The sequence below is a fragment of the Scatophagus argus genome, chromosome 2 (assembly GCF_020382885.2).
Source record: "Scatophagus argus isolate fScaArg1 chromosome 2, fScaArg1.pri, whole genome shotgun sequence".
Taxonomy (NCBI): Eukaryota; Metazoa; Chordata; class Actinopteri; family Scatophagidae; genus Scatophagus; species Scatophagus argus.
Window position 1 is genome coordinate 26,804,543 of NC_058494.1, and position 11,344 is coordinate 26,815,886.

The window sequence follows — 11,344 nt, forward strand, 5'->3', positions numbered from 1 at the left end:
TCCTCCTCTCAGCTCCATCCAACCGTGCAGGTCTGGTGCCTTGCTCCTCCTGCATCATTCAGGGAAGGGAACCACCAACCCTGGCACCGCAGTGGAAGTGAAGATGCGTCAGTATTTTCTGTGAAAATGAGGTATCAGTGTGAAAAATCAATTGATCATCACGCAGCAGCCCCCTCCCCGCCCCTCGGCCTCCGTTCCCCAATCACCGTTTCATATGATCGATATCGTGTGATGCGCGCCTTGTTTACGTTCCCACGAGTGACCATGTGGTGTGTCCTCATCTGGGACCAAAAAGGAAAAAAACTCCTGGCTTCCCCCTCGCCATATGGCCCCGGAGGGCCCATACCGTTACAGGTCCTTTAACATGCTTCCAGTTGAGTGTAGCCGGAGCCCGGTGGACAGAGGACATAGAGACGTGCGCTTCAGGCCGGAGGAGGGAAGGAGGGAGGGGAATAAACGTCGTTTTCGGGATGTGGGGGGGTAGTTAGTGGCAGATGGCTTGTAAGGGTCTGTCCGCGTCTGAAGGCGTGTCGTGGTCCTTCACTGAAGACCCCCTTCCTCCCTCCCTCCTGCATTCACAATCAATGGAAATTAAAGCGCAGAGAATGGATGAATAGTCAGACCCCGAGTCACCCTTTTTTGTTTGGCGCAGCTACTGGTGGGCAGGAGTTAAACTACAGCAGCCCCCTACAGTAGCACTTTAGTTAAACAGTCAGAGCCCAGCCAGCAGCATCTTGGCCAGGAGAGCAGGGGACAGGACCACCGAGTCCAGTTTTTGTCTTCTGGGTTCAGCTCCTGCTTGAGTCTGACTCATTTCTCTCGTCTTGGTGCTGTTCGGGTTTAGATGCAAACTTTTTGTTCTTCTGAGCAAAACATAAAAAAGGACAAAAAGTGAGTGAGTGATGCTGCTGGTCAGTCTGTTCAGGGGTCAGAACACAACATGAGCAGAGAGCTGAGCTTCAGTTAAAACAGGATGAAAACCTTTTAAACCTCAAGCCAGTTTTCCTGTCCCACATCGCCCCTGGTTGGTTTTCACACCTGGTTGTGGCCCGTCAGTCAAAGCAGCAGGATTAATACAAACCCTGTGGGTTTACGTTGGCGCCTCCGCCTGCAGATCTTCACGTTTTCACTTTTCAGAAGTCCAGCTTGAGGTTCAGAGCGGCCTCACGCTGAGATTTGCTCTCCACAGACTTTATGGAAGCTGTAAAACGTTTCAAACGGCCTTCCTGAGAGAAGCCTCTTCTCTCCCGGGGTGAAAATATAATTGATCGTGTTGTCTCTCTCGATCTGAGGTTAATTGTGACGGTCACGGTTCAGCCGGCGCTTGGCTTGAAGAATAGCCCGGTGTGAAAGGAGAGATGGACAGGTTTATTAATGGAGGAGGACTTTGTTTGGTTGCTGCTGCCATTGATTGGAGGTAATAAGTAACCGCGGACACGTCAGCCACGTTGGGAAGTGAAGGTGATCAGGAGCAGAAAGGGAAAGGCCAGCGGGCAGGTGAGCGCGCACCGGAGAGGCGCCGCGTGGCGCATATCTGAGCACAGCGACGCAATGCGCGTGCGGCTCGCGATTGGGCCAGAAAAAAATCACACCACTAATGAAGGACCTAATTAAGAAACAACCCCCCACCTCCTCCTTACTGGTGCGCGTGCACAGGCCACCTTCACACAGAGACACAAATATACCCCCACCCAACACCACCCAGCACCACCCAACACCACCCAGCGCCCCTCGAGCTACACAGGATTTGGTCAATATTTAAAGAAGAGGCAGAAGAAGAAGAAAAGGGAAATATATGCGATGTTTGTCCGGTTATGTTTGATGTGTGGAGAGAAAAGCGTGTGTGTGTGGTGTGTGTGTGGAGGGAGGAGACAGAGTATTGTGTATGGGACCATGTGGGCGCGCGCCCAGCCAAGAGAGGCGCGCGCACGCTGTTATTGAGGGGAGAGCAGGTGCTGGGCGAATTACCATACAGCTGAGGGGGAGAAGGAGAGAGCAAACTTATTCCTTCAGCACACACACAATAACAAAAGTTCCCCCTCATGTTGGCCACGCGAGCGACTCCGGAGCGCGCGCGCACGCTTGCACGCACACACACATCCATGGACATGGCACACACACACACACACGCGTTCCCCCCTCCCTCCCTTAATCTTAGCCCGCAGAAGGAGAAGAAGGGGAGAGCAAAATGGAAAAGCAGGAGTCCAGCCCCTGCAGCAGTTCAGCGCAGCACACAGCTCTGCCAAGGAATGTTTTCTTTAGAGTCGATTCAAAGCACCAAATTCTTCCCACAACCAGAAAATACCAAAATCCAGAGGGTGTGTGTGTGTGTGTGTGTGTGTGTGTGCGCGCGCGCGTGCAGAGGACGAAAAGAGGGAGGAAGAGCAGGAGGAGGAGGAGGGGTGTAAACAATTAACTGAGTCAGGTTTTGACCGAGAAACATTTTTGTTGTTGTTGTTTCTTGGCACTTTATCCAAAACATCTTAAGATGCCCAGAAACAAAGAGTCCAGTGAGGCAGCAGCTGGAGGGATCAGTTCAGCCGCATGTCATCGATATCCAGCCAGAACTGGTCGGACCTCTTTGCGTTCAGATGGATCTGTAGACGCGTTTATGTTGGAGGAAACTTCTCTGCAAACACCAGCAACAGCAAAAAGTTTATTCGCTCCCACTCCTGTTAAAGTTAGTGCCCCCCCAGGACGCTCCCGTAAACATGAGGCATGTCTGAAAGGATTCTTTAAAACCACCTTAAGCGAATCCCTGTCCCTCAGCAGGCTCTCTGGAGTCTCCCAGCACCTGCAGGAGCCGCGCAGCTTTCTTTTAAAGTTTCACTTCTTATTTGGTCGAAATGCTTCCACACGTCTCCATTTTTGGGGGGTTCAGACTTTAACGTTGTGTGTGCTGGGGTAAAGGGAGGCTGCTGGGGCACTTGCGTGGGATCCCATTGTGGTGAGCCAGGCCAGATTGGGAGGTGAAGTCGGGGAGGAGGAGGAGGAGGAGGAGGAGGGGGGCCATTTGCATGTTATTACCATAGCATGTGTCAGGCCGTATATAACAGGCTGCAGGCGGCCTTGGCTGGAGACAGACGCACAGTTCACAGTGAGAAAAGACATTAGGAGGAAGAAGGAAGCATGTTGGACCAGTGACAAATCCGTCCTTGGGTTAGACCAAGACCTTCACACACACACACACACACACACAAAAAACGGCTTCCTAAAATTCGTCACAAAACAAAACAAGGAACCCATCTTTGCTCTTCTGCCTTTACGCACTGGATTAACGCTTCGTAACGGAACTGGAGGACTTCTCTGTTTGTGCTCTCCGCAGCGCACGCACACACAAGTTCACAAGTCTTGTTTTGTGATCTGTTTTTTTTTCATTATCACGTTGAAGGTTTGGGATTTATCCTGTTTTTTGTTCCTCGGGACATGAATGAGAGCGGCGCGGCTGACAGCGGCAGCAGTTGATGAGAAAACCCCGTGAGGCGACAGAAACGTGCTCAATGCATCTTCCTCAGCGGGATTGAACAGGAGGAGGCACCCTGAGGACAAGCCGAGCCCCGAGACTTTTTAACTCTATTTATTTATTATTTATTATGTATTTATTTAATATGGGGCGCGTCATCCTGCTGACTCTTGCCGTCATGTCCATGTTGCTGTGCCAGGTAAGCTTCTGAATCAGTATTTCTTCCAAACAATGAGCCTTCACCCCCCCACACCTACACACACACACACACACACACACACTCCCACCTCATTGTGCTTATGGCTGATGATAAGTTGCTTTCCTCCTCAGGGGTTCTGCTCCGGAGTTTTTGAGCTGAAGTTGCAGGAGTTCCTGAACAAGAAGGGAGTGCAGGGCAACAAAAACTGCTGTAAGGGAGGCCTGACCGCGTCCTTCCAGCAGCAGTGCGAGTGTCAAACCTTCTTCAGGATCTGTCTCAAGCACTACCAGCCCAACGCCTCCCCGGAGCCTCCGTGCACCTACGGCGGCGCCGTGACGCCCGTGCTCGGCTCCAACTCGTTCCAGGCGCCCGATGCCATCCCGGAGAGCTCATTCACTAACCCCATCAGGATTAACTTCGGCTTCACGTGGCCGGTAAGCTCAGCAATTCATGTCCATTTCACTACAGCAGAAGTGAAGCAAGCGAAATGGCGCCATTTTTTGGGGTAAATCCGTGCGTAAAAACGCGCTGATCCCAGTTCACAGACCGAGAGCGCACAGAGTTTACAGGTATTTAGTTTCACGTTACGCGGCTTGCCCTCAGCTCAGTGGGTGTATGGCACAGTCGTCACGGGCTTTTGCTTGATGTTATCGCCACATCCCCGCTGGCCACCTGTCTCATGAAGCCATTTGTGTTCCCAGGGGACCTTCTCGCTGATCATTGAGGCATTACACACCGACTCCAAAGACGACCTCTCCACAGGTAGGCAGTAAACTCCCTTCCCTTTCCACTCTTAATCACATGCACGCACTTTGCCATCCCTTAACCTCCCTCGTTTTGCGCCTCCACTTGCGCACTTCAGAGAACCCAGACCGCGTTATCAGCACCATGACCACCCAGAGGCACCTGACGGTGGGAGAGGACTGGTCTCAGGACCTGCACACCAGCGGCAGGACGGAGCTCAAGTACTCGTACCGCTTCGTGTGTGATGAGCACTACTACGGGGACGGCTGCTCGGTGTTCTGCCGGCCGAGAGACGACGCCTTCGGCCACTTCACCTGCGGAGAGCGCGGCGAGATTGTGTGCGACGCCGGCTGGAAGGGGCAGTACTGCACCGAGCGTGAGTAACAGCACGCTCCTAACACAATGAATGTTCACGTTAGATGTAAATACAAAACTCCGCGAAGCTTCTTTAAACTTGACAGGCGCAGGAGGGTTTATTATTTGTTGTAAATCGAAAAATGTTAAGCAGGAAAAGTTTATTTCTGCGCCGGGGCTGTAATCAGATCCTCTGAGTGCCGTTAGAAGGCAACTTGTGCGTAAACACCACACGAACCCCCTCCCCTCACACACACACACACACACACACACACGACCACTTGATTTATTCTAAGGAAAGTTTTTGGGAATAATCTCACGCGTGCCATAAATTTACATGCTACCTTCCGATTCGTTACTCTCGGAGTGGGCCGGGCTCTGATTGGCCGAGGCGGGGGAGGTATTGTTTGAAGTGGGCAGCTGCCGGCAGAGAGGAGACAATGGAGCAGCTGTCGCGCACTGGCAACACACTCGCCAGCTGTCCACTCTTATCTGCCCCAATCCGAGACATTAAGGGGAGTGTGTGTGTGTGTGTGTGTGTGTGTGAGCGTGTGTGCGCACAGAATGAATAAAAGAGTTTTGACCCGCAGCGAAGAAGAAAAAAGGAGGGTGGTGGGGTGGGATGAGGGGCTCTGTGTGTGTGTGTGTGTGTGTGTGAGCACTCTGTGGCACACACACATTCACACACTCCCTCCTTTGTCTCAGCACTATGTTAAGCAGAAAATTCTTCCATGCTGATAAGGAGATTGAGTTTAAGGTAACGGCCCAGGGGTTTATTTTAATTACTGTTTAGGCGATAGGATCAAAACAAAGAAGCCACATCTGAGTTCTTCTTCGTGCCTCCGTGTGTCTGAAAAGTTCTCCTTCTCTGTCCTCCCATGCAGCCATCTGCCTGCCAGGCTGCGACGAAGAGCACGGCTTCTGCGAGAAACCCGGAGAGTGCAAGTAAGTTTCCCTCCACCAGTCCACAGGGTGGGGGTGGGGGTGGCGTTAATTACTTATTGGGACACATGAGGTAATGTGAGTGGACTGACCGGTGTTCCCTCCTAATTGGACAACAACAGGTGCAGAGTGGGATTCAAAGGCCGCTACTGCGACGAGTGCATTCGTTACCCGGGCTGCCTCCATGGGACCTGCCAGCAGCCCTGGCAGTGCAACTGTCAGGAGGGCTGGGGGGGACTCTTCTGCAACCAAGGTGAGGAGAGGGAGGCACTGATTGGCTGATTAGCAGGTAGAAAGGTGTCCAGGTGTTCAGGTTAAAACCTCGAGGTGGGTTAAAAAGTGAAAGGTTAAGTCAAACAGCAGAAGCAGGTCCTGCCTACATTTGGAAGGCTCTTAATTGACTTTTCAGCTAAAGTCAGTCCATTTTCACGTCCTTAAACCGCTCAAGTATCACATCAGTGCATCTGGGTTTGCTTCAGCTGTAAATGACCAAAGTCCCGTTTTAAGAGAAGGCAGAAACGGGCGACAGGAAGTGGAGAACAGGAAGTTCTTGAGGTCAATTTTTACAAAATTCAGTGCAGGAGCTTTGCCTTGTGCTCGCTCGTCTGTTGAGTAACGTTTAACAGCTATAAAGAGGCAGAAATGTGAATGTGAATAAAACAAGGCACAAGATAAAAGGCATCAAAGCTAAAGCAAAGGCCACAGAGCAGCAGTTGTCTCAGACTGAACAGCACAGACAGGAAACCTGGACAGAAAAAAGAAAAAGAGGGCTGAGAAAGAGTCGAGTGTGCCAGAGGACAAAAAGACATTCTGTTGCTGCTGCTGTTGTCCTGCCATGTGTTGTGCTGTGGCTAATCCACATGTGCTGGTCTGTCTGTCCAGATCTCAACTACTGCACTCACCACAAGCCCTGCATGAATGGAGCCACTTGTAGCAACACTGGTCAGGGCAGCTACACCTGTTCCTGCAGACCCGGCTTCACTGGGGCCAGCTGTGAGATCCAGGTCAACGAATGCGCTGGAAACCCCTGCCGCAACGGAGGGAGCTGCACTGTGAGTGTGATCTGGGCTTCTCGAATGATCTCGGAATGAGTACAGTGGCTTCCTGTGTGGCTTGGCGCCCAGTGATGCCTTTGTGTCTCACCATTTCTTTAACCTTCTCTTGACTTTACATTAAGCCAGAAAACCTGCCAACATTTCAACACAACAGAACCGATACAGCAGACTGAGACTTGGAAAAGGGTGTCTGTAGCAGCTGCAAGACCCATCTTGATGTCAAGCCTGTTCTATTTTTTTCCCCGCAGGATTTGGAAAACACATATACCTGCACTTGCCCTCATGGTTTCTATGGCAACAACTGTGAGCTGAGCGCCATGACGTGTGCCGACGGGCCCTGCTCCAACGGTGGTCGCTGTGCTGACAACCCAGACGGAGGCTACTTCTGCCAATGCCCCACAGGATACGCAGGGTTCAACTGCGAGAAGAAGATTGACCACTGCACCTCCAGCCCCTGCTCCAACGGTAAGACCGCCTGGCCGTGTGATCCCGCCGAACCTACTCTTAGTGATGTGTGGATTGTGTGCTTTGAATGCCAAACAAGAGCTGCTCCAACCTCCCGACCAAACATTTATGCAACTCCGTATGTCTACTCTCAGGTGCGCGTTGTGTGGATCTTGTCAACTCGTACCTGTGCCAGTGTCCAGACGGTTTCACTGGTATGAACTGTGACCACACTGGGGACGAGTGCTCTACGTACCCTTGCCAAAACGGTGGGACGTGCCAGGAAGGTCCTGACGGCTACACCTGCACCTGCCCACCAGGATACACCGGCCGCAACTGCAGTTCGCCCATTAGCCGCTGTGAACACAACCCTTGCCACAACGGTGCTACCTGCCACGAGAGAAACAACCGCTACGTGTGCGCATGTGTTCCTGGCTACGGTGGAAGAAACTGCCAGTTCTTGCTTCCAGAGCACGCCGCGATCCGGGGCTCAGAGGTGCCCTGGATGGCCGTCGGGTCTGGTGTAGCCCTGGTGCTGCTGCTGCTGGCAGGATGCGCCGTACTTGTTGGATTTTTCCGATCAAAAGCCCAGCGTGGCGGTCAAATAGAAACCGCTGGCGAGGGAGAGACGATAAATAACCTGACCAACAACTGTCACCGCAGTGACAGGGACCTGGCGGTCAGCGTGTTGCCAACACCAGGCGTCAAAAATATCAACAAGAAGATGGACTTCTGCAGCGGCGACCCTGATGAAGGATCTTCGCCGGGGAGGAGCGGCTACAAGAGCCGCCACCCGCCCGCAGACTACAACCTCGTACACGAGGTCAACTACGAGCAGGCGGCTAAAGAGGCCATGCTGGAGGCAGCCTGCGAGGACAAGTGCCAATCCCTGGACTCATTTGAGTTTGAGGAGAAGCGCAGCAAACGTTTAAAATGGTAAATGTTTGTCACTGAAATGCTGACAGTCTCTCACACACAATGCAACACCGAGGCTGTCAGAGCCATGAAGCTAACAACCATTTTTTCTCTCTCCCTCCCAAAGCGATGCATCAGAAAAGAAAGCCCCAGAAATGTCTGCATGTGCGGACACCAAGTACAAATCTGTGTTTGTGATGTCAGAGGAGAAGGACGAATGTATAATTGCAACTGAGGTGAGCTAAGTCTGCTTTACTCTGTTTTGCCTCTCAGTGAAACAACACTTGTGTGGTCACTTGGCCGACAAACGCTAACGTTTTCTGGTCCCTTGTGTGCTCCCTGCAGGTGTAACGAGCCACCGTCGGGCTGCCCGTTGCTCATTTGCTCTATGGGAGAGTTTTTGTACTCCTTCAGATGCTGCTCTAACCCTAGGGGGAGGTGTCCCGCCTTGAGACTGCTGCTGATACTGAGACGTTTAACTGATATTCAGAGTGAGCTGGTTCTCTACTGGAAACTAAGCGCAGGCAGCGGCGGCCTGTGGGATAAGAACTGGCAGGGTAAAGAAAAACGTTTAAAAAGTTTACGGTTGAAAGTAAACTGCCACTTAGCTTTCAGTTCTGCTTTTTTTCCCCCTTTTTTTAAAAAAAAAAATAAAAATAAAAATAAGATATAAACGGACGCCGACTCGTGGCGAAGATGTGCGATGCTACGAGTTTTGTTTTTGCAACATTTGCACCCAGGCCTTTTCTCTAACCCACACGCCGTTGCTGAGCGCAGGAACTGCATCAAACGGTGGATGTTTGGCCATACTGGCCTGTTCTTCACGAGGCTGTTCACGTGGGCTGTGCTCCCATCACCACACCTGTGAAGACTGTATGTATACTTGATCACTGTGTTAACTGAAGTGCGTTTTCCCTCCAAACCATTTATGACATAGTATTGTTCATTCTCTTTTGTTTCTTCTTTTGGGACATGAAAACTTTGTCTTAATTAAAAAAAAAATGTTGCTTTTTGATACAGATTGTCCTTTTGTAAAATAAATAAAGAAAAAAAAGAAGAAAAAAGATTTAAAATTATGATTTAATTTAAGTTAATTTAATTAATTTTGTGTTATTTTTATTTTGTATTGTATATTTGTGATGTTTGTTATGATTATTTAAGTTGGCTTTTTTTAATGATGATATTTGCAAAGGCACTTCAGGTCAATGGGACTTTTCTTTCTTTTTTTTTTTTTTTTTTAAAGAAAATGTTATTTAAGAGGGATTGTACTGTACAAATGTTACTGTCTCCTTTACCTTTTTTGAATGAAGGAATTAGCCAAGACTATTTTTCCAAATAAATATTGCTAAATGTGAAATTTTAACTGCGTCCAACTTTTGTTTTGTCCATTTGCGAGCGTGCTGAAAAACACTTTTAGGGGTCTGTGAGCAAAGTTAATCAGTAACATCTGTTGTCGTCCCCTGGCGACCCCATAGTGGGCTTTTCTATGCCGACTCTGTTGGCTACTGCCAGAAGTTGAAAGTGTCTCCCTGGAGACGGAAGAGGGGGCCTATTCACAAACAACAATGTCCCTACGCTAGATTTACCACTCCTAGTTCTGCCCCAAAGGAACAAGTCAGGTAATTCATGCCTCTAAAATTCAGATCAATGTAGCGTAACGCCTACTGGACATCCAGCTCCGCCAAAAAATACACAACAAAATTACTTTTTCTCACTCACGTCTGTCATATCTAAAAGTGAGAAAAGCAACTTTAAAACGTGCCGGTTGACACTTAGACCATTTTTCACAATGAACTCTTTAAATTCCCCTCAGTTTTCTTTCTTAATTGCCCCTCAAAGACGTTGATTGTGTTTTCACACAAATAACTGTAAATCATCAGCCCGGTAGAGTCGGCCTCTGGAGGGGTTTATAACCCCGCGGCATTATGGGAACAGACTTCGGGAGACAATGATGGAATTGACAATGGGGGCACACAAAAGGCCACCCTTGGGAGAGCCTGCGTGTCCCTCGGCATGCTGGGAGAAAGAGAGTAACAGGAACAGATGTTGTTGAGTAACAGATGCCTTCTGGCCAGAGTTCAGCCACAACCAGCCAGACCTTCAAAGGCCCGAGCTGCAGGGGAAACAAAAAGAAAGAATACGTACGTGGGCTTCAAGAAAAGACAGCTTTCACGCGTTGTCGTCCTGACAAATACGCTGGGGTTTTGAGAAATGGCAGCGATAAGAGAAGACCTTCGAGGACTTTTGTGTTGAGCGATGAATGCGGACAAAGAAACTACAGTACGTTCAGCTCGAAACGAAAGAAAACATCAACTATCTGAGGAATAAAGGAAAGTTATTTTTCACGCATTGTGAGGGTCAAATCACACCGAGTGTTGTGAGAAAAACAAGTGAAGTAAAACCATCCTTATTTACGTGACAGAGCTGTTCCTGACGTACGAACATCAAAACAGTGAAAAATGACAAAAATGGCCAAGAGATATTCAGTTTACCACCACATGGCAGTCATGAAAAAGAGCAACGCTTAACATTCATTTACCTGCTCAGCAATTTCACTTTGAAAGGGCACTAATTAATGAGAAACTTTTAACAAAAGATTTTGTTCAAACCTTATTTGTTAGAGAAACAAGCGGATAACGTTTTAGTTGTGTACCAACTGAAAGGTCTGAGAGTTCGCGACCGCTCATTTCATCGCGTTATGAGCGACGAGTAATTCATAAAAACATGAAAATTAACGTTCACTGACCACCGTCACTTCAGACAGCTTAAGCTAAGTTGCATCAGTAGTAACTTCACTGAGTTGAACTCGGTATTTAAGGGCCATTTTGAGGTACTGGGATTTTATTTGGGTACTTTTTACTCTACTTGTACTTTTCAAAGGCACTTTACTAACTACTTTGTAAATACAGTTAATATCTTACTCACAAAACCACCTTAATGATAAATCACATTGTTACTGATTAAGCTGCCTAACTCCTAATAAGCTTGTTAATAATTAACTAACAGTATAATGACTGTTTGCACATCAACGCCTCAGTAACAATACAGTATAATTTTACAACAATAACGAGTACTTGTTACTTTCAGAACTCTTTGCTACTCTTCAGGACTTTCACTCATGTTAAACTTTTAGACTCTACTACTACCACAAATGATAAAGAAAAGCAGCAGATTTAAACTTTAGGGAGCTGGAAACAGCAAATGTTTGACAGAGTTCACTGAAAATGA

The 11,344-nt window shown here is 48.9% G+C and overlaps 1 protein-coding gene across 1 annotated transcript; it reads left to right on the top strand.

Annotated features, from left to right (window-relative positions):
- The first annotated feature begins 853 nt into the window (after positions 1-853).
- dla (deltaA) lies at positions 854-9,350 on the top strand. The gene is made up of 11 exons (XM_046374264.1): positions 854-3,662; positions 3,794-4,096; positions 4,364-4,424; positions 4,525-4,782; positions 5,645-5,705; positions 5,825-5,955; positions 6,585-6,754; positions 7,006-7,222; positions 7,357-8,137; positions 8,244-8,352; positions 8,462-9,350. Exons 1-11 carry the CDS (start codon positions 3,594-3,596, stop codon positions 8,465-8,467), a joined length of 2,166 nt encoding a protein of 721 aa, XP_046230220.1. The 5' UTR covers positions 854-3,593; the 3' UTR covers positions 8,468-9,350.
- Positions 9,351-11,344: the final 1,994 nt, after the last annotated feature.

Coding starts and splice junctions, on each gene's coding strand:
- dla (XM_046374264.1), top strand. CDS start 3,594: ATGTATTTATTTAATATGGGGCGCGTCATCCTGCTGACTCTTGCCGTC. Junction 4,783..5,644: donor GGGGCAGTACTGCACCGAGC/GTGAGTAACAGC, acceptor CCTCCCATGCAG/CCATCTGCCTGCCAGGCTGC. Junction 7,223..7,356: donor CTCCAGCCCCTGCTCCAACG/GTAAGACCGCCT, acceptor GTCTACTCTCAG/GTGCGCGTTGTGTGGATCTT.